Here is a 23,565-nt window from a genome sequence, read left to right as displayed (position 1 = left end):
CTTCTCGGTAGCATTAGTCACAGTGCCTGTGAAGAGCCTCACAGAACTAACAGCCCTGCTCGTCTGTGTCTGGATGCCCTTCGTGCAGGCTGTCTCCAGGCACTGGCAGAGTCATGTTTCCTCAACAGACATCAAACTGCACTGAGCACTGCCACAAGTGCCTCAGTTACCAACGGTACTGCGATGCTGTTTAAGGCATCTATCGCTCTCCTCCTAAGGCGCAGCTCAGACAGGGCCTCAGCCTCTCCAAGCTGCCACCTGCACTGCTTTCCTAGCGCAGGTCACCCCACATGCCAGCTTAACAAGGAGACAAGAGGCCATTATTGGCTGTCAGCACAGCTAGCAGCACCGTACCGCCAGCCAGCCTCCCAGAGGACAACGCAGCTCGGTGTCACAACGCACAAAGCCAGCAGCCCGCCCCTCAGCCCAGCCACGGAAATGGCGGCGGAGAGGCGGGCAAGCGGCATCACGTGCCGGGGGCAGCACCCTAGCCCTTCCGGTCACGTGACGGCGGCGCCCTGCCCCGCTCGGGCTGCGCGCACCCCCCCCCCCCCCCCCCCCCCGTCCCCCGGAAGTGACGTTACCGCCGCGTTGCTGCGCAGTTGTTCGTTGCGGTCGGACGCGGAGCGGCTGGAACTGCCCGGCGGCCACTGCGCCCCGCAGGCAGCGCTGCCTGGCCCCGCCCCGCCCCTCCGCCGCCGCCTCGCGCACGCACGTACGCACGCTGCGTTACGCACTACGCACGCAGCGAGACAGCCGAGACCGCCACCACGAAGCGCCGCAGCCCGGTGAGTACCCGGCACCGAGGCCCGACGCGGCCGCGAGTGGCACCGCTTCCGGAGCTGCTCCGACCGCGCCACCCCTTATGTAAGGGCGCCTCGGGCGGGCCCGCGGCCAGCCGTGCCTCGGCCGCGTCATCCCGGGCCCGGCACCCCGCAGCGCGGAGGGGAATGCCGTTGTCCCGCGGTGGGCGGGCGGGCCCGTGCTGAAGGTTACCGCGGAGCAGGTGTCGGAGCGGCCTGGAAGCCGCCGGTGAATCCCTCTGAGTCTGGGATGTGTGGCGGTTTCATCTCGTTGCCGGAAGGGATGCGTGCTGCGGGACAGCGATTTGCTGAGGAGCAGAGCTTGCAGGCGCATCCAAAATGTGGTGAATGGGATTTTTTTCATGTAGCGAGGTTGTAATCTTTCAGTATTAAGTTGTCTGTGCATCTCCTTGTTGATGAGCGTGCTCAGTGTTGGCAATAGAGGGTCTTCTAAAGCTCTTGAGGAATTGATAACTTTGTTCCACGTCTTTCAAATAATAATATTTGTATCTGTGAGCCCCAAGTTACGCTGGAGATGCAAGAATAGGTGTTAGTATATGTCCTCTTCTTGTGCAGTAGCGGTAAGCAAGAAGCTGCAGGCTTCAAGAAATACTAATCCATTTGTTTGAGTTTTTTCTGTAGTTATGGATGTTGTTTGGGTGTTTGTTTCTTTTTTAAAGTGAAAGGCATTGCTGATGTTGCTGAGATGCTTTGGAAGACCAGGATGCCATAATGTACAAATGAAGTTGGTTCACCAGCTGGATCTGGATACTAAGTTTTACACATAGATTTCCTTTGTACAGATGATAAATGGAGCTAATTATGCTACGTCTTCAGTACACAGGCACACTATGTCAGTCCTTCTGACAGTTTGCACAAGTGCCATTGTTGTTAATGTATGGCTATTTCTATTCTGTTATTCAGCCTTTAAAAATGAAAAAAAAAAAAACCAAAGCATTAGTAGAATAGATTTGCAGATAGGAATGCTATTGGTCTGAATTAATTAAAAACCCTTGAGTGGTTTATTCCTGCTTGGTCTTAAAAGGTAAGAAAATGCATGCCTGCATGTACACAAGCACACAAATCAGAAACTGGCATGATTATCGGTGTTCCTTCTCCTCTGTGGAAGGGATGTCTTAAAGCAGCAAAGGAAATCTTGCTTGTGAATGGTGCTTCCAGCTTTGTCTTTTGCTTTGTGTGTTACTTGTCCTTCTCCAGACCGTGGTTCTACCACTCTAGGCTGTGCTTCAGCTATCTGGGCCTGCTCCTTGTCTTGCGTTGCAACCAGTGCAGTTGTAGGCATTTGGTGGTGTGTCTCAGCTTTCTCACGCTGGTAGGCAGAAAACTCCAACAGAGCCAGAATCCTGCTAACGGACTGTGCTGGTCTTGCTGCTTGAGAGGTAATGCCAGAGCAGGATTGCATGCTGGGAGCAGGAGGTATAGCAGTTCTTTGTAAGCACTGATCCATCATGGATGTTCACAGGTCCCTGTCCTATTTGAAATGAGGGGTAATGTTTAGTAAAATTAACTGTTTTGGCTCCTAGATTGAATGGAAGAAATGTAGCATGTGCTGCCTGCAAATACCTATGCTGTGTGGGAAGACTTGAGGAAGTGTTGAATTCCTGCTGATGTCAGACCCTCCCTTGAAGTAGCTGAAGTCTTGACAGACACTAATGCAGCTGATTCTGTAATCACTCTCTGCCCTTTGAAAATCATAAGTGTACCAACTAATTTTATTTGCTGTGTAGCGGTGGATATAAATATCTTTTTAGAGTAAGAAGTACTGGATTTATGGCCCTGTGGACAGGAAGGCTAGTAGTACCCCTTAATGCCAGCAGGTTCAGGGAGGTGATCCTCCCCCTGTGCTTTGCCCTGATGAGGACACATCTGCAGTACTAGGGCTGGTTCTGGGCTCTCCAGTGTATAGAGAATTGCTATAGAGGGTCCAGTGCAGGGCTATAAAGATGATCAGGGCTTGGAGCATCTCCCTGATGGAGAGAGGCTGAGAAATCTGTGATTGTTCAGCCTGGAACAGTGAGGGCTGAGAGTGATTCTTATCAATACATATAAATAGCTACAGGGCAGGGGTCATAAAGATGGAGCCAGGCTCTTTTCAGTCGTGCCCTGTGACAAGACGGGGTACAAACAAACTCAGGAAGGTCCGTTGGGAATATGAGAAATTCTTTGCAGTGAGGGTGACAGAGCCCTGGCACAGGTTGCCCAGAGAGATGGTGAAGTCTCCTTCTTTGGGGATGTTCAAACCCACCTGAATGCTTTTATGTGCAACCTGCTTTACCTCCTGGGGTTGGACTGCAGGTGATCTCCAGAGGTCCCTTCCAACCCCTGCAGGTCTGGGACTGTGTGACATTCAGGAATTTTGCTTCTATGAAGCTTTGCCTAGAAGTCAAACAGGAAAAATGTTGAACGTTCCAAAGATGGTAGTTAACTTGACATCTGCTCGAGGACTGTTTACGAGTTCCTCTTTTAGAATGCAGAGTGCATTCTCAAACTACTGGATTTGTGCCCCTGTGTCCAGGAAAGCCAGTGGTACCCAGGGCTGCCAGCAGGGCGAGGGAGGTGAATGCAGAGAGCATTCCCAAAGTACTCCGGGATGGACAGATGTGAGGTACTGTAGTGTTTTAACACGAGTCTGCTTAACTTGCAAGAATGAAAATGGTAGTGGGTACATGGTAGGCAAGATACTTGAGAGATTTCTTCTCCCAGTCCTGGGATAGGATGATAATAACATGAGCACGAAGTGTCAATGATTTTTCAGTTCCTTTTTTGCATTCGTACTTCTCTGTAAAATAAGTTCAAAAAGCAAACGTTCCTAGAAGTGTGCTCACTGACTGTTGCAGGAAGAAGCAATGTGCAAAAGACAGTTTCATTTGGAGTGCTGGGGCTTCAGCACTACTGGCAGTTGGCCTTTGTGCTCAGCTCCCTGAAGTGTGGCACTAAAAGGAGGATGGATGATTACCCTGGTGTCTGCCCCAAGATGAGATGTGACAGGCTTCGGCAGAACTGTTGGCTTTGGGGAAGGACGGAAGGTGAAGCATTTGCCACTGCCAAGCACACAAGTCTTCTAATCAGAGTATCTTTAATAAATATGATTAGCTCCACATCAGCTGAAGGAATTTGTTGACTGGGTAATTTATGTGCAATTAATTCTGTACAATTTATATAAAGGTGGTGCACTGTAGCCATATTTTCATACACATTAGCATGAGAATGCTTCGGACGGATGCCAACAGAAAGGAAAAGCAGTCTGAGGTGACCCCCAGGAAGCGTGGTTTTCGGCCTGTGTTTGATGTGGGCTTTAAGCCTTATGGAAAGGTGGGCCACGGGGTTCTGTGTTCCAGTGTTACAGATGCACTTCCAAGTAAAATACACAGAGGGTGGGATGATTGCAACCATTGGGTAATGCTGTGTAATTATGTTGATGCATGCTGGGTCCTTTGGAGCAGGCCTGCAAAGAATTATTTTAAATTAGAATTGGATTAGAAGTTTTGTCTGCAATATAAAAACTTGTAAGCTCCTTTTGCATGTGGGTGGTTCTCTGCTTGTGTTTCAGTGCAAAAGCAGCAGTAGTCAAAATCCCATTCCTCTGCAGCTGAAGATGTGCTTGTATGCATGTGCACACGCTTTAACTGTGCTGGTTGAGATAAGTGGCTGTAAGTTTCAAGGCATGGTTTCATTTCAAGTGGAAGTTGACCACTTTTTCCACTAAGTCGGTTTGCAAGCTGTAGTGCCATGGTTTTTGCCCTTTCTTAATTGCCACTTTTAGATCAAGTCTGAGTTGCCTGACTTTTTTGATTGGTTTTCCATCTGTTCAGCTTTGAATGGCTTTAGTTAAAGTTGTCTCCCAGAATGCGTGTGGGTTCTCCTGGGGTTTTTGACTAGTAATAGACCTAATAGTTGTTTTTTTGTTTGTTTTACCTAAATAGTTATAGAACACTGCTGCTGTTTTGCCAGGCTTGTTTCTTGCTTATTTCTTGTCACTCAGAGTTGTGGTGTGATTAAAGGGTCTTCTTTCCTTCTAGTTATGTGGACTGAAAGGAGGTATTTGTAGGGATATGGGTTTGTGGGAGAAAGTTAGCTTTGAGTAGAAGGGTGTATCCTTCCTCGAATTGAAGGCTGAGCCTTTCCCAGATTCTATAAGCTTAGAGGCAAAAATGTGGCAAAATCCAACAGCAGAAGAAGAACAAAGGTGCAAATGAGATGAAGATGGAGGGAAATAATAAGGGAAGGCTGGAAATTCTCAGATATGTTAGAGTCCTTACTGTAGGATTGCAGAATGATTTGGGTTGGGAGAGACCTTAAAACTCACTTAGTTCCTGAATGAAATCAAATAAACTATAGTAAAACTCTTGCTACAGAGCTGTTCTTAGTGTTACTTGTTCTAGAAAGCAAACTGCTTGTGGCTTCTTACCATAGGTTTATCAGGGCATCTATCCTGCTAAACTTAGTTCAGATTGCTGCCATAACTTACTCTGTAAGTGAACACACAATTCCTTCAAGATTGTGCATCTGGAGGTGGAGAAGAGGAAGTGATTCAAGTACCAGGTATTAGCACGTAGTGAGAAAGTCTGGTTTCATAGCGTGGCCTCATCTTGTGCCATCAGAGGCTATTTGTGCTGACAAACTGACACTTGCACTTACAGCAGCTGAAAATATATGCAGAAAACGAGAAGGCTGAAGGGAGTTAGGTTAAAATATAGGGTTTTTTTTGGTAAAATATTAGAGAAGTAGTTGCAAACAATACTCTTGCAGGAGGCACTTGCTGAGCTCTGATGTGGTGATTTGTGTTCCTAGATGTACAGACTTACTAGGAAGACTTGCACATCTTCAGTGCCATTTTTCTTGCCTTGGTGTTTATGTTCAAGGTTATGTACACCATTTTCCACTTGAAAATGGTGCTTGGTTTTATTCCTAACAGCAGTGCTAACTATAGGTACTTTTATGGCGTGTGAACATACACAGAACCAGAAATGAGTGGAGCCAGTTGCCAGCTCACCTCATGCTCTGAAGAACGCAGCAAATTATAAGGAGCTAGCTTTCAAATGAAGGCCTTTTTCCTCTTTGCTTCTACATTACTTGGGCTGTTGATGGTGGTAAAAAAAAATTGTAATCCCAGTCTTGTACTGCCAGTAGTAACTGACGGTGAGTATTTGCATCCCTTGGCTGGATGCTTCAAGGAAGAATGGGGGGGAACCAATGTCAGTAGATGGTAAATGGCAGGTTGGTGGGAAGGCTGCTGCTCCTGCAGGGGCTGTTGGAGCTGAGTGCCCCGGGGAAGCTCTTTGGGGTGGAACTGTTGAGAAAGCAAGATCTGCAATAGAGAATACTTCGCTGGTGAGAGATTCTCTAGCTGACTGAGAGTTAGTGATGCTGTGAAATGTAATTCTGCAATGACTTTGTCTTGATCTTTAATTACAGTTTTCTGTTGATGTGAGAAGTGGAATTGCTGCTTTTTATTCCTTTTCTTCCTTTCTCCAATTCTGCTCACGTTTTGGTTGCTGAGTTTTCAAGCTTTCACTGTACTTGAGTAAATATGTTTTGTTTTTTTTTCTTTTTCTTCCTGATAGTTACTGAAATCATGAATCCTGTGTATAGCCCTGGATCTTCTGGGGTTCCCTATGCAAATGCCAAAGGAATTGGTTATCCAGGTAACTTCCCTATTTTTGTTTTTAATTAAACATTGGTCTGCTAGTCTCTGAAATCAAGTAATAATTGCTCACAGGTGGGCTCATGTATGGTGAGCTTTTTTTGTGGTTTCTTGTTTTGTTTTTAAATTAAAAAGTGGCATTTCAAGACTTGTGTTAGTTGTACTGTTTCATAATTACAATACATCTCCCAAAGTCACTTATTCTGGGAGCTCACACAATTATGCCCTGCAGGAAGAGGAGCCAGTGTTTCTGCTTTTAGCTGACTGATACTGTTAACACTCTCACCTCATGCTTGGTGTGAGCATTCTGGCTTCTGATGTCTCTGTAGTCCAGAAGTTTAATAAGACAATAATTAGGTGTGGATAGACAAAACTTTCCAAGGAGACTGAAAAGAAGCATTTCCTATGTGAAGCAAGCCTCACAGCATTTCAAAGTTTCTTGGTATAGCCTTTCCTACATGTGTGGTATGAGTGAATTATTCCTCTGTAGGAAAGTCTTTATGGTAGATCAACCCCAATTTTTATGTATTGTGATTTTATGTATTAAATGTGTTGCTTCCACAGGAAGGTTGTTCTGTGTTTGGATCTGGAAGTCACTCTGCACAGCAGTTAATAATCTTTGTACTAGGTTTTCCTACTGATTTACAGTTTTTAAATTTACGTTGCAACTTAAGTCATGTACTGGAGCTCTTCCTTTCCTTTCCCATTTTTGTATTCCCGTTTCTAAATGCTGATGTGTAAGTGAGTTTGCTTTTGATTTGATCTCTGTAAGCCCTTCTGTCTATCTATCAGTTCCTTTTCAGGTACTTCTATTTTATCCTCAGGTTAGTGTGGGTTTATTAATTTCTTTGACAGTATTGAGAGGTAAAAGAAGTCCTGTATTGCAGTGTTTAAATCTACTCAGTGACTGAAATAGTTCATTTGTAAATTGTAAAACTGACACTGAGTAACTGCAGGTCTTGCAGGATGGTCTTACTTTCCATCTTAATTGGCTATATGGGCTAGAATAATTTCATTGTAAGGCATGCAGCAGTAGTTACGCAGTGTCAGTTACAGTCCAATTATCTCTATATTCATAATTGATTTTTTTTTTTCAAGGCTTTCTTTAGATTTAGATAAAGATTATTACAGTGTACGTCACAGAATCACGGAATGGCTTTGATTTGAAGGGATGTCAATGATCATCTATTCTGAGCCCCCTGCCAGGGGCTGGCTGCTCCCCACCAGCTCAGGCTGCAATTGGGTACCTCCAGGGATGGGGCACCCACAGCTCTGGGCAGCAGTGCCAGGGCCTCACAGCCATCTAGGTAAAGAATTTCTTCCTAACATCTAGTGTAAATCTCCCATATTTTTTAGTTAAAATCCATTCTCCCTTATCCCATTGCTATCAGACCTTATAAAAAGTAGTTCTCCCCCATTTATAAGCTCCCATTAAGTGCTAGAAGGCCATAATGAAGCATCCCAGGAGCCTTCTCTTTTCCAGGATGAACAAATCCAACTCCCTCAACCTTTCTGCATAGGTGAGGTCCTTCAGCCCTCTGAGCATCTTTGTGGGCCTCCTCTGGACCTGCTTCAGCAGCTCACCTTCTTTCTTGTGCTAGGGGCCCCAGGCCTGGTTGTAGCACTGCAGGTAGGGCCTCGTAAGGGCAGAGAAGAGAGGTATTCCCCCCTTGCCCTGCTGGCTACATCTCTTTAGATACAGCAGTATACTATTACTAAATGGTATTTTTATCACCTTTGTCTGAACGCAGATTGTGTTAACTGGGGTTTCTCTTGTACTTAGAGCTGTTCACACATTGCTTTTTCAGTCATTACGTAGTCTTATCTAAGTAGTACTACTTCCATTTACTTAGGAAAATGGACCATTGCAGACCTGTTCATAAGAACAACAGAATATAAGATGAAAGTTACAGATAATACTGTCTGTATATATATATGGATAGATGTACCAGTCGTTGCATTGCCATAAACTGTCATAACTGAAATACGTGGAACTTAAGGAAAGCTGGTATAAATGTGCCTGAATTGCTGTATTTCAAGGCTTAACATTTTTGCCTGCAGAAGGTAGTCACTTTCCAGAAGTGTGATTCCTGAGTCATTTAGTTCTGCCCATGACACTGATAGAAGCTCACTGAGCTGTCTCATTCTCACTTAAAGACCATGGGATAAACACAAAACATCTTGTAAAATGAAAAGTAGACTGGGGGGGGGGGGGTTGAAACTAGATGATCTTGAAGGTCCCTTCCAACCCAAACCATTCTATGATTTTAGTTTTTTTCTTTAAAATAATTGCACAACTTAAGTCTTTTTCCCTTGCCTCTACTAATATGTAAACTACAGATTCTCCTTCCAGGATCATTGAATTTACATGGATTGCATGGTAATAGATAGTAATGAGCTCACAGCTAGGAGGAATGTCTTACTTGAAGGCTCTGTGTTTGTAAAGCTGTTGCATATTTAATAGCTACTTGTATTGCACTATCTCTGTTTGAGGTTGTTGGATTGGTTTACAGTAGCAAGGAATCAATATCCAAATGTTCTCATGTGGATTAAAACTTGTGTCTAGAAGTAAAAGCTGCTGCTTGGTGTAACTGCACTTCTCTGGTTCAGGGCTCTTTGTGGGGTAAAGAATGGAGAACTGAAAAGTTACGCAAGAAATAACATTGCAGATTTGAAGTCAGGTGTAGAGCTGTATGGAGGACCTTCACTAGGATCTGGGGAGTTTGAAATCTTAACAGCTGTTAATCTTAACACTGAAAAGTTATCTTTGATTTTAAGCTTAATGCTTCTCTGAAGTGGTCGGTGTGGATCAAGCTAACAGTAATGCCAGCTGGATGTAACTTGATAGGTTTGCAGAGTGCTTTACAAAACTAAGGGTGCTTAGTCTCAAGGTAAGGACAGCTTTTGTTGCAAAGAGTAACTCTGAGGACTCCAAATACTGCAAAGGTGAGAAGCATTTTAAAACTGACAGTGATCATGTGCATAGCCATTGCTTTTTATCCATGGAATTTGAAACCTGTACATGAAATCATTTAATTGAAATCTAGTAAACGTTATATCTTTCAGATATCTGTTGCCTGTTGTTGTTTTTTTTTTCCCATATATTAGAGGCCAACATATAACAATAATTTGGCCCTAGTGGTTCATGAGTTCTGGTGCAGAAGCACTTCCCTACGTTTTGCTGTTGTCTGGGTTGGATCACTTATTGTTTCTGTTGAGTATCATAGCACAGTGCTGATGTGCTTCTATCACACCTGAGTGTAGTGTGTTTGTATCAAGAATAGCAAGCATTTTGAGCTGCCTGAGGCTGCTTTGTGCTTTCTGCTTGTGATGTCTCTCTGGAAACTCAGAGTTGCTCTGACTTACAGGGGTTTTGTCACCAGATGAACATTTTCATCATAAAACTTAGAGAAATTGCAATGGTTGTGCAGATTTCTGCTGTCTAAGTAACTTAAGAATGGCACGGCCAGCATTAAGGTTTGCTGAAGAGAATGTCCTTTGTGACTCCTGAGCTGTCCCTTTCAGCTAACATTCAGCTTCAGGTGGCTTGAGATAAGAGCACACTGAGAAAGTGCAATCAGAAGGCATCTGCTAGCTCATCTCAATTAAAAGGTGCACAGGAAGAATAAAGTTTGGTTGGGCTTTGCATTTGATCTAGAAAGTAACTTGCACATACTCTTTCTTCCAGCTGGCTTCCCAATGGGCTATGCAGCAGCTGCTCCTGCCTATTCCCCTAACATGTATCCTGGAGCAAATCCTACCTTCCAAACAGGTATGTGCAATAGGTGTGTTGAAATTCTGAAATTCAGAAGTTAACCAAACCAAGAACTAAGAATAAGGAGAAGCTGTTGGGGCTTACAATTACACCTACACTGTGGCCCATGTGAGACCTGAGACTTTGTCAGAGTGCAGGAACTTTCTTGGAGTGGGTCAAGGCTGCTTTTTACTACCCTTGTCATTACTGCTGAGTGCTTCAGCTAACATGCTTGTATTCCCACTCTGGCCATTAAGTGATAGTGTAATTTAGGGGTTGTAGTTTGCCACGTACTGTGGCAGCAGTGTTGATTTTCATAGGTCTTTTGTATTTTTCATGAAATCCTGGGACTGTGCCTCTGATGAGGGCTGTGGGAATTGTGGAAGAATTGTGAGACTTCAGGTGGAGCCCGAGCCAGCAGTTGCTACTTGTCAGGAGCAGCTCCATTTTTGCAAGGATATGTACAGCAGGGACCAACTCTGGGGTCTTTGTAATAAGAATGAAAGTGATGGTGTGTTATCTTACTGTAATGCATAAAAACAGTTCTTAAGTGATTATTAAGGGTATGTCTACATCTGGAGTATACTAAAAGGAAGTTTAAAGATGCTCAAGTGCCTTTGATGTCTAGTTTGCAGTTGCAGGGAACCACAGTGTTGATATTTTAAAGGTAGAATCTTTCATACTTAGCTAGTTCAGAAAATGACAAGCAAATATGAGTAAACTTCAGTTGAAGTGGAGGTGGCAGATTTTTATCTCCATTCTCTGAAAACCCATTTTGAGCTCTTAGAAAGGTTCTCACCTTAGAAATTGTTTTCCTTGTGGTGTTTCTTATTCTGGAGAAAGTAGCTACTCATTGTATTCTGTCACTGTGGTACTGGGAGTGTTGAGGGCTGGTCTGATATTAATGTGTCCCAAACTTCCGTGCAGGAATATTGTCTAATATACTGAATCCAAATGTTTAATGATACTACTACTGAAATCCAAACCCACTTTTCATCTAAAATGCAGTGAGTAGAAAAGCAAGTTGATGCAACAGTACAGTAACTTTCCATTCTTAGTTGGAGACAGTCAGGTGTTATGTACATATGATACCAGTAAGTTATATAGACGTATAAATATAAATATTAAACTTGTGTGTGGGTACTGAAGCTAGGCTACAAAGTACTCACAGGAAGATAAAGGAAATCAGCAGTTAAGAAAGTTACTGCTTGTGACTTTGTAAAGCAGTGTACTGACCCTTTTTTCATATTTTTAATGCAGATTTACCTTTGTTTCCAGGTTATACACCAGGCACTCCTTATAAAGTGTCTTGTTCACCCACTAGTGGTGCAGTCCCACCGTATTCTTCATCACCAAATCCCTATCAGACTGCTGTGTATCCAGTTCGAAGTGCCTATCCACAGCAGAATCCATATGCACAGGTAAGTGATCTAAACCAAAAAGCTCTTATCTGTTTGGATAGTGTTTTGTTTGCAATATCTGCTCGTATTTCATAACTTTGTGGGATTGAAGAGAATAATTAGTTGCTAGCAGTGAGAATTCATAATGCAGCAGTTTATGATGTTATGTGTATGTGCACTTTTATGTTCCATCTTACGTGGCGATTACTCTCTGCTCACTGATAACATGTTCAGTGTTTAAAGACAGACTAATTTCAGTAGCTTTAAAAATGAATGCTAGAAGCTGAAGCATTTTGTCAGAAATGGTCATAAGCTTGCACTGATCTTTTTTAGGAAGTCTGATGTGGTTTAGGGAGTTACCAAGTTGGTTTAAAAACTCCTGAAAATTGTTGAGGACATTTTAAAAGGCAAACTGTCGAGAACTGCTAGTGAGGACAGAATGAAGACAAAGTGTTTGGGGGAAAAGTAGATGCTTCTGTAGAGGAAATTTTGCATGGCACACGTGTTAGTTGAAGGGGATTAACGAGCGTGTAGCAGGGTTTATTCAGACTGCTTACTGTATTTGTGTTGTCAGAATCCTTGGATTCTTTAACCAAAAGCCATTAAATAAGAAGTTATGAAAGAAGTTGTTTCATATGTTAATGTATAAAAAAGTGAAACAGACCTTATTGCTGGAGATGCAGTCAGTGTGGGAGAGCTCCATTTGCCTCTGCTATTAAATGTTACACTAAATGCCTTAAAACGAAGGGCTAAATGTTATCAAATTTGCTAGTGAAAGAAAATATATGTTTATTTTCTCCCAAACGTACCTGGTAATGGCTGAACTTACTTTTTCTCAACAGCAAGGCACTTACTACACACAGCCTTTATATGCAGCACCACCCCACGTAATTCACCACACCACAGTTGTGCAGCCTAATGGCATGCCAGCAACCATGTACCCTGCTCCTATTCCACCACCAAGAGGAAATGGTGTCACCATGGGGATGGTGGCTGGGACTACTATGGCAATGTCAGCAGGTATGTGGGCTTCTAATCCTAACATCTTCTTGATGAAGCTCTGCTTTATTTGAGGGAAAACATTACTGTGTTATAAAAATGTGATGCCAGAGACGTTCTTTGCAGAGTCATAAACTTACTGCTATCAGAAGGGCCTTCTGTAGGTCATCCTGGGACACATCTTCACACTGGCTCCAGCCTAGATCTGGTTACTTGTCCAGTGATACTTTAATTATTTGTAGTGATGAGGATATTAGTGTTATTATTTCTGATACCAGTATTACAGTGAGATGCTAACTTCGTGTATATGGAATTTCACGTGTTTTTGGGTCCTTTGCTTCAAGTCCATGTGAAGGCTCTGAATTCCTCTTCTCCAAACCTTTCTCTGTACCTAGATGAAGACAGTGACCTCTAAAGGCTGAGCCAAACACAGTGCTTTCTGCCTGCCCTTCTCCGTGTGTTGAGATACAACATTCAGTGTTTGCACTGCACGGGGGCCCTTTCTGTCACAGGCACTTGTTAGGAATTCTGGCTCCCTAACTCCACAGTCCTTGAGTTACAGAGTTTTGGGGATGATGTTGTTTAACTGTTACATAGGCTCATATGTGAGTCTTTTCTGAGAGCTATTGTGCTCTGTTGTTACTCAGTGTAACTCACTAAGAAATGTCCACACTGTCTCAAATGATTCTCAGTTTGGTAATTAAAAACATGAGTGCCACGAGCTTGTTTCCAGATTGGTTTTTGTCTCATCAGATTTATCATTTAATCTGGGGAAATCTCAGATGTGGGGAAGTGACGTTTCACAAACTGCACTAAGTAGAGTCTTTTGAGTTTTGTGTGTGGGCAAGCTTCTGCCAGGCATTTTTTTATTATTACAAAGCACTGCAGAGTAAGGCTGTTAAGATCCTGTTATCTCAGCCTGTTTCTGTATCCCCCTTTGTCTGTAAAAAGCTGTAGCTGTGCTAATGCAAACAAGAAGTAATTTATTCTGATTTGTCAGTCGAGTTATCTCTACCATCAAATATTCTTCTGGCATGTAATGCTGGCTGTGGGGAAAAGCATTTCATTGAATAATCTGCTTAGGTTGCACGGCTTCTGCTAAAGCTGTCTGTAAGTGATGAGCATCTTTGCATTGGACTAAGCATCAAAATGATACTGTTGCTTCAGTGTTTGAAGGAAGATTAGGTCCGGAGTGCAAAATGATGCTGGTGATTTTAAATTAGAATATGAGCAAGCTGTAATATTTTTTTTCTCCTGTGTGTTTTTCTGTACTAGAATCTGTGTGTACTTTTAAATATATGTATATTTTTTTTCTTCCTAGGAACTTTGTTGACAACTCATTCCCCAACTCCAGTAGCCCCTCATCCAGTTACTATGCCCACATATCGGGCTCCAGGAACACCAACCTATAGTTATGTGCCCCCACAGTGGTGATCATCCTGGCAGTCAGTGTAAGTTGTTGATTAAGACTGAAAGCAGTTCGTTGTTGTTGTTATTTATTAGTAAATAAAGGTTCATTTGGGAGAAATTCTGGTAAGCTTCAGCTCACGCTTCTTAGGGTAGCTGTAGAAAGGTGTGTTCTGATAAACCTCATTAAGATTACACCATCTTCTGAGGCAAAACTACTAAGGGCAGTAGAAAGCTGCAGCACAGACGATGGGAGAAAATCAGTGTAATGAATTTTTAACAGATAGGCCTGTAGGTTTCAGTGGATGAGAGCTGGAGTAGCACAGTGTGGTACTTCTGAATGTCTGATGTGTTTGTGTTGTCACTGTGGTGCATACAGTTGTAGGATGTCTTACCACACTCTAATAGTATCTCGCTGAATTGAATATCTTCCTTCCCCTCCCCCTCAATGTAGGTTTGAAGATGGGAGATATGCAATCAAGAAATTGAGGTTTAAAAGTTGGTGCTGAAGCCCTCATGCCTCCAACCAGGACTCTTCTTCTGAATGCTTTCAACACTTGGCTAAACACTACTAATTCCTGATCACTGAAGATTTTCCAGTGCTGCATATCTTACATCTTGGAACTCCAGCAGTTAGTCTTAAAGCAAATCCTGTTTTGTGGACTGTCTTGCAATTTTTTAGCTGATTATAATGATAAAAAGGGAGTATAAATTTATTCTGATCCATATCTAGTTGAATGCATGTTAAAACACAAAAACAAAGCTTGCTCAATCTACCTGCAGTGACTGATGCAAAAACCATCATATGCAAATCCAAAGGAATCGAGAAGTATTTTCCAACTTGTATCACTAATGCACTGTTGTAATGTATGCAGGGTCTTAAAAGGTAGAATCATGAAAGTGAGTTTCTTTGTAGACTACCATAAGATACAGTAGATAAGTGCTTCAACCTTTTTTGGGTTGATGGGATTGCCAGTTTAAAAGGGGCACTTTTTTTTTTTAATTTAAGTGATGTATTCTTTTCAAATTCAAGTTCTAAATTGGAGTGACTGGAAAATGAGTCAGAAAAGCTGTAGGAACCCCGCACGCAATTAGTTTACTTCATACCTTTATATTTTTGTTACATGGATTCAGTGTTATAGAGCTGTTCTCAAGGATCAGAACGACAAAGGTAATGCTGTGTGTGCGAGTAAATAAAGCAAACTTCCTTGAGGCAAAACTTGCCCTTAGGAATAATAGGAGGCGACCTGTGAAATGAGTTGCATGCCCTGGGGAGATACATATCCAGTACTACCTTTCATACGATGCAGGATGTGTCAAAGTGAGACTGCCACGCAGGCTGATAGAAAAACGCTTTTGTTCAGATCTCAGTTCAGGAGATCCCTGTTGTTTTTCCTAAAGAATGCTGTAGTCAGTTGCAAACTTAGGTGCAGTTGACCCAGTGTGCTTTCCTGATGTTAAAGAAGTATTAGGGCTTTCTATGCCAGACGGAGAGTTCAGCTGCATGCTATCCTGAGGAAAGCTGGTGTGCCTGATGAGTATGTTAAAGGGGAACAAATCATTTTAACACAGTTTTCGTTAGCTACTTGCAGTATGGACTACGGATACGCTGTAGTAGGGCTGCCAGAACGTAGAGGTTTCACATAGTTTGGTTGGTTTCTGTTTTTTCCTGAAAACATTTGTAATTGAAGTCGGAGCCGTTCAGCAGTTGCAGCGTTTTGATGTGTATTTGTAGCATTTTCCTCTCTTTACTTCCTAAATTGCACTTGGAAAGACGTAAAATAAGACTGACTGCAGATCAGCATTTCATTGCAATGAGTCATTTCTGGTATTCTTTCTTGCAGCTTCAGTTTTTTAAAACAGTACCTCAAAGCAAATGCAGTGGTGATAAAGGGCTAGCCTTAGAACCCATTTGTATACCAAAATTCTTACCAGGAAGATTTTAACTTTTCAAATTTGAACGTTGCACACGAAATCAAGGTTTTTCATAAACCTGCTTGACTTAACGATTCTGGAAAACAAAAATGCAACTTTTTTTTTTATATACATTCTGCCTGCAATAAATTACGCAGCAAACGATTACGAAATGTTGTTCCCTTTTAAGCGTTTACACAGAGGTATATCAGGCTGTATTGTTCTCGTAGTGTAATTTCCATTCAGAAGTGATAATTTTTTTTAAGTTCTCTAATTTTTCTGGGGTGTTCTGCTCCTCTATAGATTTGGCAGCTACTTTGGGGTAGCATCAGTGCTGATGTAATGCTGCCGTTCAGTACTCTGCCCTGGTGGGACACTTGTGAACTGGGGTTGGAGCCTTCAGTGACTTTATTTTTTACAATAAGCACTCTCCATGTATTTTATTTTTTTTTAAGACTTTCTTTTGTTTGTTTGATAAATTGAGGATTATTTTTCAGGAATCTCTGTCAGAGGACAGCCCCTTTAGTTTTAATGCTTTGAATATTAATGATGTTGAAATAAGTACTTTAAACCTTACTCGTGAGCACTTACTGCAGCTTAGGGATTTCCATATGGAGCAGAAAATTGCCCCCAGACAAACCATTGGGATCTGTACTGCCTTGGGTCAGGTCTGTGCAACGATTCCTTTCGTGTAGTAGGCTTGCAGCTTTGATGAGCCAGGTGTGCTGTGTAGTACAGTGAGCACGAATCCAGGCCGTTTGAGCAGTTCACAAGTAGTGTGACATTTTGGTTGTATCAGCATGACTTTAACAAGAAATTCAGGTGTGAACCAGTGCTCTACTGAGGAGAGGCTGCACAGAACGAGCTCAGAGCTTTGCTGTCTCCTGTCTCATCACCTATGAACTGAAGCTTTGGAAATCATAGGAGTGAACTTCCGTGAATACTGTGTTAGATGAGAAGTTAAGGAATGAGCACAGCATCCTGTATCTTTGCTCTAAAGTCAGACTCCTAAATGCCATCCTGGAATTGGTCCCTGTAGTGTTCTGTAACTTCTAGGCAGTCACACTTACTTGAGCACTTTTTTTTTTCCTAAGTTGCATTATGGGATTCATCCACGAGGGGGAAACTGTACCTTTGTTGTTGTTTTTTTTTCCTTTTAAAAGAAAAAAAAAGATACCACACCTTCCAGTTTTGATGGGTTATCATCTGCTGGGAGGGTGGAGCATGTCTCCAGCAGTTTGATATGGGAAGTAACCAAAAGCACAGTGTGGAGGGGGCAGGAGGGGAGTATGCGTGTGTATATAACTATCTTAATGGTATTTTGTTGCAAATAGTAGAAAGCATGGATATAAAGCAGTGGTGGGGGAAGTTGTACACCATTAAAAGGCGTTTACACAGCGAGGGTCTTAGGAAACATTCTCTCCTGCTTTTTATATAACATTCCCTACTTAGAATTCCTTTATAAATAAATGTGCAGTATGTTTGCACGAGAGCTCTTTGAAGTGAAAGGAGCTCGTGCCGTAGAGACATTTCAGATCAAGCTTCTCTTTAAAAAAAAAAAAAAAAAAGAAAAAAAAAAAGAAAAAACTTTTATGGCAGCTTTATATAATTAAAAAAAAGTACTACTTCAAACCTGGAACTGAAGATAACTGTTGCAGCAATAACAGAGAGAAGTCCAAAATAGAGTTTTCTTTTTCTTTCTTTCTTTTTTTTTTTTTTTTTGGTTCAATTCAAATTTCAAGTGTTCAATTTAGGTGAAATAATTTTTTTAAAGACTGAAGTATTCCCTATGTCAGTGACAACTGATGAAAATGTCTTTTAAATGTAGCAGCAGCAAAATATAAATAGCTAATAATCGGCACCAACAGCATGTAGCCCTAGTCAGTGGCGTGGTGGATATTAACCAGGCAATTGGAAGGAGAACAGAGAGCCTGCTACTAGGTCTTGCTATGCTTGTAACCATCTCCTGTCTGAAGTTTCTAGGGGGCGTACAGGAATGCTGTTCATGAAAGCTTCTGTTTGAGTGTACTATGCAAGTTAAAAGCTTAGATGCAGTGGTAGATGGGGAGGAAAACCAAGTCCTTTCTTCTAGCCCTTGCTCGTATCATTTCATCCACGGGAGGAAGAAACAAACTGTAAGTACCACAGTGTCCTGGTGTTGTGTGAAGATATTTTATGGTGCAGAGTTGCATACCAGGATACTCAACACTGACTGCTCTTCACAAGATGCTCTGGCTTCACTGTCACTTGGGTGGCAGCTTGCTTAAGGTATCGAGCAAGAAATGATCAGAACTGGCTTGGAATTGCTCCCCAGTGTTTAAGCGTGGTATTGCACACCATTCATTTGGGTTTAGAACATATTTTTGCTTGAATAGCTGATGCCACCACTTAACTCCAGGCTTAAAAGTCGTACTGGAGAACGGTAAATACCCTGTATGTGAAATCTCCTGTGTTAGGAACATGAGCAGTAGTGATGCTTCAGCTGGAACGTGTGGAAAGGGGACAGCTGTGGTTGTTGAATTGTGATGTGCAGTAGTTGGTAGTCGGCACGGTCCACGTAGGGCTTTCTCCAGCAGGTGTCTCTGGCCAACCTTTGTGTTTGCTGAGGGTCAAAAGCAATCCACTAATCCTCAACTGAAGTGTTTGTGAGCACCTGTCTGAAAACAGTGAAGATTTAAGCTTAATGAGATTGCTCTCACGTAACGCATCAGCTTTCTGATTCTGCATTTTATCAGCTCTAAGCTTCTTGCAGAAACCCTCAGATTTGTTGAGTTAGAATGACAATTAAAAGGAACAACTGCAGCAGAGTTAGGATTGTGCAAACCTCAGAGAGCATCAGGCTCTTTCTGGTAGCAAGGACTTTTCTGTTTGGGGTGTGTGTCGGGACAAGGCACGGTGTGTTTTGCAGAGAGAGGAGAGGGAAGGTGAGCAGCGTTTATCTGGGGACAAGGAAACCTTTTCTTTTGTATGTAGAATATAACACTTCGACATCTGAATTCCACAGGTAGGTAGAAAGGGTCCATTTGTGTTTAAAGAAAAAAAAAAAAAGAAGAAAAAAAAAGAAAAAACCCAAAATCCTAAACAACTTATGGGCTCTGAAGTTTCAACACCAAGAAAGCGAACATGACTTTTCTAAGCTGTTGTGACTTTTGGGCACTTAGCAGGCAAACTGGGAAAGCTTTTTTTAGCTGGCTGCTGTACAGACTTGTTTTAAGTAGAATGAATTTGTTAGTGTGTTTTCTTTTTTAATTGTGATGCTATTATTGGCTGCCCTCATGTGGAAGAATTGGAAAAGTGAGTGCATGCAATGGAAGTACAAGAGGCCCCAGTAATAGTTCTCCATGTTTGTTATGAAATAGACACAGGTTTCCTTTTTATGACTTTTTAAACTGTCTTACAAACAGTTGTATTGGTACTTTTTTTTTTTTTTAAGTTTAGGTCAATGTTGTCTTCCAGGATAAGTTTTAAGGCATCACTCACTCCTGCATTGAACTATCACATCAACACAAAGAGTGGAGATCCCATTCTGAGCCAGTTCAATTGTGAAAATTCATACTTTTTTTATTTTTTATGCAATTCAATGAGTAGATGAGCTCAGATTTAAATTCTTAAAAGCACGTTTATTGTAACAAGAATTGTTATGTATTAATACTTCAGTTTTCAATAAAGATTGACTTGTGTTGCTTATTGTGGGATTTCTTTTTGGTGACGCGGTCTGTTTAGAAAACATTCTGTCTTTAAGTGAATTAAATCCTATGATTGATCAGAGCCAAGTGAATCAGTTAAGGTGGGCTTTCTCAGTGGGATTTCTCTGTGGCTAACGGAGCGTAGCAATGAGGGTTGCCTAGGAGGCGTATTTGCCTTGCCTGATGAAACTGAAGATGCTGCAGCTCTGCCTCTGTCCTTTTGGAGGTGTTTCCTGGGGTTCAGTGGTGCTGTTATTGGGGTTCCTGGGGATCAAAAGAGTTCAAAGTGAATAGAGCTTGTAATACTTGATAACGCCTTAGCGTTCACTTGATGTCCATTGCTGCTGTCCCTGACATGACAGGTCTTGAACAGAAAAGCTTTAAAATCAATGTTTTGATTATCCTCCAGGAGGAAGAGGATAAGGAAGTGCAAAGTGTAGGCAGTCTGCTGCTTCTTCAGAGGATGGGTGGATGTAGATGGCATTAGGATGGGAGATATACATCCTGGGGGAGGAGGGATACTGACTGCTTGAACTAACGGGCTGCTTTTGTTCATTCTAGGGATCCAAAAATAACAAACCTAGCAACAGTGCTGAGAAAAGCAACGTGTGAAGAGGAAGGTACCGTGTTAATAATTGCACCAAACTGCTGAAAAAGTGGTCGGTTTTGAGACTGTTGCTGCAGGTGTTAATGCTCAGGGGTTTTTTTGCTGCTCAAATAGCTGAGCTTCTACAGTTGTGGCTGAGTGTAAGTTTGAGCATAGGTTCTTTATTTTTTTAACAGTTTTTTTATGTCAGGTTGTTGCAGCTGATGAAAACCCTTGCTCCCTAGCCAGTGTGTCTGTAATCAGGGAGGATACAAAGGGGAAATACTGTTCTTCAGTGGTTCTGATCATTTCTGGGTTGAAGGGATGATTCCTGGCTCATGTGGGGTTTCTGGGTGTGAGGCATTTGTTTAAGTGTGTCTGTGGGACTACTGAAATCGTAGCTCAGCCCGTGTTTGCTTTTTCCCGCTTCCCAATATCATAATGACTTTGTAGTGCCTGTTACTCTGCTCTGTAATGCTCGTGGATGGCTGTTAGTTGTTTGCTGTGAAGGTAGGTGTGCTGACAAGGGCTGCCCTTGTTGCAGAGGCAGCTTGGCAGCAGCCAAAGCCCTTCCTAGAAAAGCGACTGTTCTGTCAGGCTGTCAGAAATAAAGCTGCAAGTTCTAAGTTTCACGTTCTCCTCTGAATAATTAGGGACAAAAGGAAAGTTCGACTTTCTCTAGTGCATGTTATTGTTTCTCTAATACACATTATTACACCTTTAAGCTCTGTTGCTCATTGGTTTATTGATCCAGGTAGCAGAAGTGGTTTTGTTGGTAGCTTTGCTGCAGTTAGGAGCCGTAAGTAAGCTGGGAATTCTCCTTTGTAGGAGACATCCATCACAGTGCTGGTGTAGAAAGAGGCTTGCATTACCTATACGTGCTGCCTGATGTGTGGGAGGAGCTGTGTTTCTGTTGTATTTTATTTCAAAGTCCAGATAATCTGTTAACTATCCTGATGTGATTGTCCAGGCTACGATCAATGTGATCACTAGGGGAAGAACATCCAGCAGGGAGCTGTCGTGTTGCAGGAGGAGCAGCAAAGCCACAGGGAGACTGCAGGTGCCCACCTGCACAAGTAACACAGAGACACGGATCTTGGTGGACGGAAGGGATGAACTTGATGGGGGGAAAAAAAACTTGGTGGTGAGCTCAGATTGGTGCCACTAAACCTTTGGTTTGGGACTCTATCAATCTGTTTTGTACTGTTTCACAGTAGTTTGGTTCTCTGGGCAGGAAGGGTGCTGGACAGATGGAAGCTTCAGAAGCAGGGAGGGAACAGCTGTTTGCAGTTCAGCTTTTACCAGCCTTACCTTAAGCAGTTCAATCATGGGAAATCAGAAGTGGAGATAAGTGCTGCATCTTCTTTCACTGCTGGAGTGCTAAGGTGGCTGACGCAGAAGCATGGGGTTTCTCTTGATGGTATTGCTTCAGGTTGCTGAATGTCAAACATCAAACCTGGTAGGGCTGGGTAATGGCAGGCTGCTGCTTCTGGCTAATGGGGAATCAATTGTGGACAAACAGGAGCAACAGTAGTGCAGATACAGTTCCAGAGCTGCATTTGACTGTGGTGGGAATAGAGGCTTATTTTGTATCTGCAGTGATTAACGTGTTATGAGCAGATGGCAGAATCAGACAGGAGAAAAGTGGATAACTTCTTTATTTCCCAACTCACAAATATATATGTAAACAGTCACACACAGATACAAGTCTGGGTTCAGTATGTGGGTATCTTATTTGCACAGGTTGTAAAACAGAGTGCTGCTTTGGTAGCAAAGCTGTGCAAAAGAGAAGCTCACCATGCACGTGGGAGGGGTGGAGTCATTGCAGGGAGGAAAATGGCAATTATGCAGAAAGAACAAGCATCCTCTATACTTGGTAATAGTACCAGCGTTGCCAAAGCCATGGGGTTTCAGTAATGTGGTTTGTGAAGGAAGCGTGGGAGCCATGGTGAGAAACAGAATACGGCGTGTGGAGTTAATCCCAAGGCAGGGGAAGCTGTGATGGCAGCATGGCCAAGAAGGAGACCCCTTTGGGCTTTCCCAAGCCTGAAATAGGCAGCTGTGAATGTAAAGGCAAGTGAAGCCCACGCTGCTGCTGTTCCTGAGCACGCAGGAGATCTTCCTCCTACCTCCCCCGATCCCTGGGCAGCACTCAGCAGAAAGTCGTGGGGTGTGTGTTCTGGCTTGTGCCAGGCCATGTTTTTGGCTGTTTTCTTGTGCTAGCTGAGTTCTGAGAGGAGCTGCATTGATCTGTCTGCACTGCTTCGAAGATTGATTCCCTGCCTGCGCTATTAAATGAACAAAACTGCACCTTCAGTAGGTTCAGATCAACTGAAAACATGTCAGTGTTTTTCGATTTACTTCTGTCCATTACCAGAGTTCTCATTTTTAACCCGTTACTTACCTGAAGACTTGATCCTACAGCCTTACTTAGGCAGGAGCCCTGGAGATGGGGCCCTCTGTTTGTGGAGGATGCTGTGGCTAAGATCATCTCAGACTGTCAGTAGCAGTGCAGGTCCTGCTGGCTCGGGCAGAGAACTGCAGGTGCTGCAGGTGCTGGCTGAGGCTCCAGCAGTTGAACAAAGCTGGAACAGCATCATGCTTACAGCCTTTGGACATGATGCTGTCCTGTGTTTGCTGCAACAGTGTACTTCCACCCCATAACCCTCACTTGTAGGCAGAGATTTGAAGACAGCTGTAGCAGTAAAGTTGGAAGTGGGACTTGCTGGGAGCTGCAGCACCTCACAGGTGCTGGTGGTGTTCTTCAGCAGGCTGCAAAGCTGAAAACACTGATGTTAGGAATCGGTGCAGTGAAGGTGTGTTTGGCTGCTGCTGCGTGAAGACAGTCGTCTGCTGGCATAAATCTGGAGGAGCTCAGCCTGATATTTTGTTTGATATTGCAAAAGGTGAATCTTAAAAGCCAATTTCTGTCTCCAGGCATCTGAAGAGATGTGTTTTCAGCCTGAATTTGAGATTCCTTTGAGATGCCCATTACTCACAGTGACTGCCACGGAGGCCTGGCTTGCATGGACGCAGGCAGTGCCCAGGCAGCCGAGGTCACCCGCAGCGAGGCCATGGCTGAGCTCAGAGGCAGAATGGCTTTCACCTCCCTGTGCCCCACAGATCTTCAGGTAAATATCTTAAAGATGATGGGATCATATTCAGTGTTGCTTCTTGGGAATGTTTGGCTCTGTGGGTACATGCATCTCTGAACCTGATGCAAATGTCAAAGCTTTGTACTGCTTCTGATGCTCTCGGAACTGGGAGCATCAACATTTTTCCAGTGTGTCCATCTGACCCTGTTGTTCCAGACTGGTAATACAAAATAGAGATTTCTTTTCTTTAAAAGGC

At 43.0% G+C, this 23,565-nt stretch overlaps 1 protein-coding gene across 1 annotated transcript; it reads left to right on the top strand.

The window, feature by feature from the left end:
• The first annotated feature begins 732 nt into the window (after positions 1-732).
• FAM168B (family with sequence similarity 168 member B) lies at positions 733-16,053 on the top strand. The gene is made up of 7 exons (XM_065748173.1): positions 733-788; positions 6,389-6,469; positions 10,157-10,240; positions 11,501-11,643; positions 12,465-12,642; positions 13,943-14,072; positions 14,483-16,053. Exons 2-6 carry the CDS (start codon positions 6,400-6,402, stop codon positions 14,053-14,055), a joined length of 588 nt encoding a protein of 195 aa, XP_065604245.1. The 5' UTR covers positions 733-788; positions 6,389-6,399; the 3' UTR covers positions 14,056-14,072; positions 14,483-16,053.
• The last annotated feature ends 7,512 nt before the right edge of the window (positions 16,054-23,565 follow it).

The sequence above is a fragment of the Cyrtonyx montezumae genome, unplaced genomic scaffold, assembly GCF_038088225.1.
Source record: "Cyrtonyx montezumae isolate F1298 unplaced genomic scaffold, pur_monq_1.0 scaffold_5, whole genome shotgun sequence".
In the NCBI taxonomy this organism is placed as follows: Eukaryota; Metazoa; Chordata; class Aves; order Galliformes; family Odontophoridae; genus Cyrtonyx; species Cyrtonyx montezumae.
This window is presented reverse-complemented; position numbering and strand designations above follow the sequence as displayed.

What these genes read in the sequence shown, in the direction of transcription:
- FAM168B (XM_065748173.1), top strand. Translation starts at nt 6,400, where the DNA reads ATGAATCCTGTGTATAGCCCTGGATCTTCTGGGGTTCCCTATGCAAAT. An exon ending in AAATCCTACCTTCCAAACAG is followed by an intron (nt 10,241 to 11,500) that starts GTATGTGCAATA and finishes CTTTGTTTCCAG; the next exon opens with GTTATACACCAGGCACTCCT. An exon ending in AGCAGAATCCATATGCACAG is followed by an intron (nt 11,644 to 12,464) that starts GTAAGTGATCTA and finishes TTTTCTCAACAG; the next exon opens with CAAGGCACTTACTACACACA.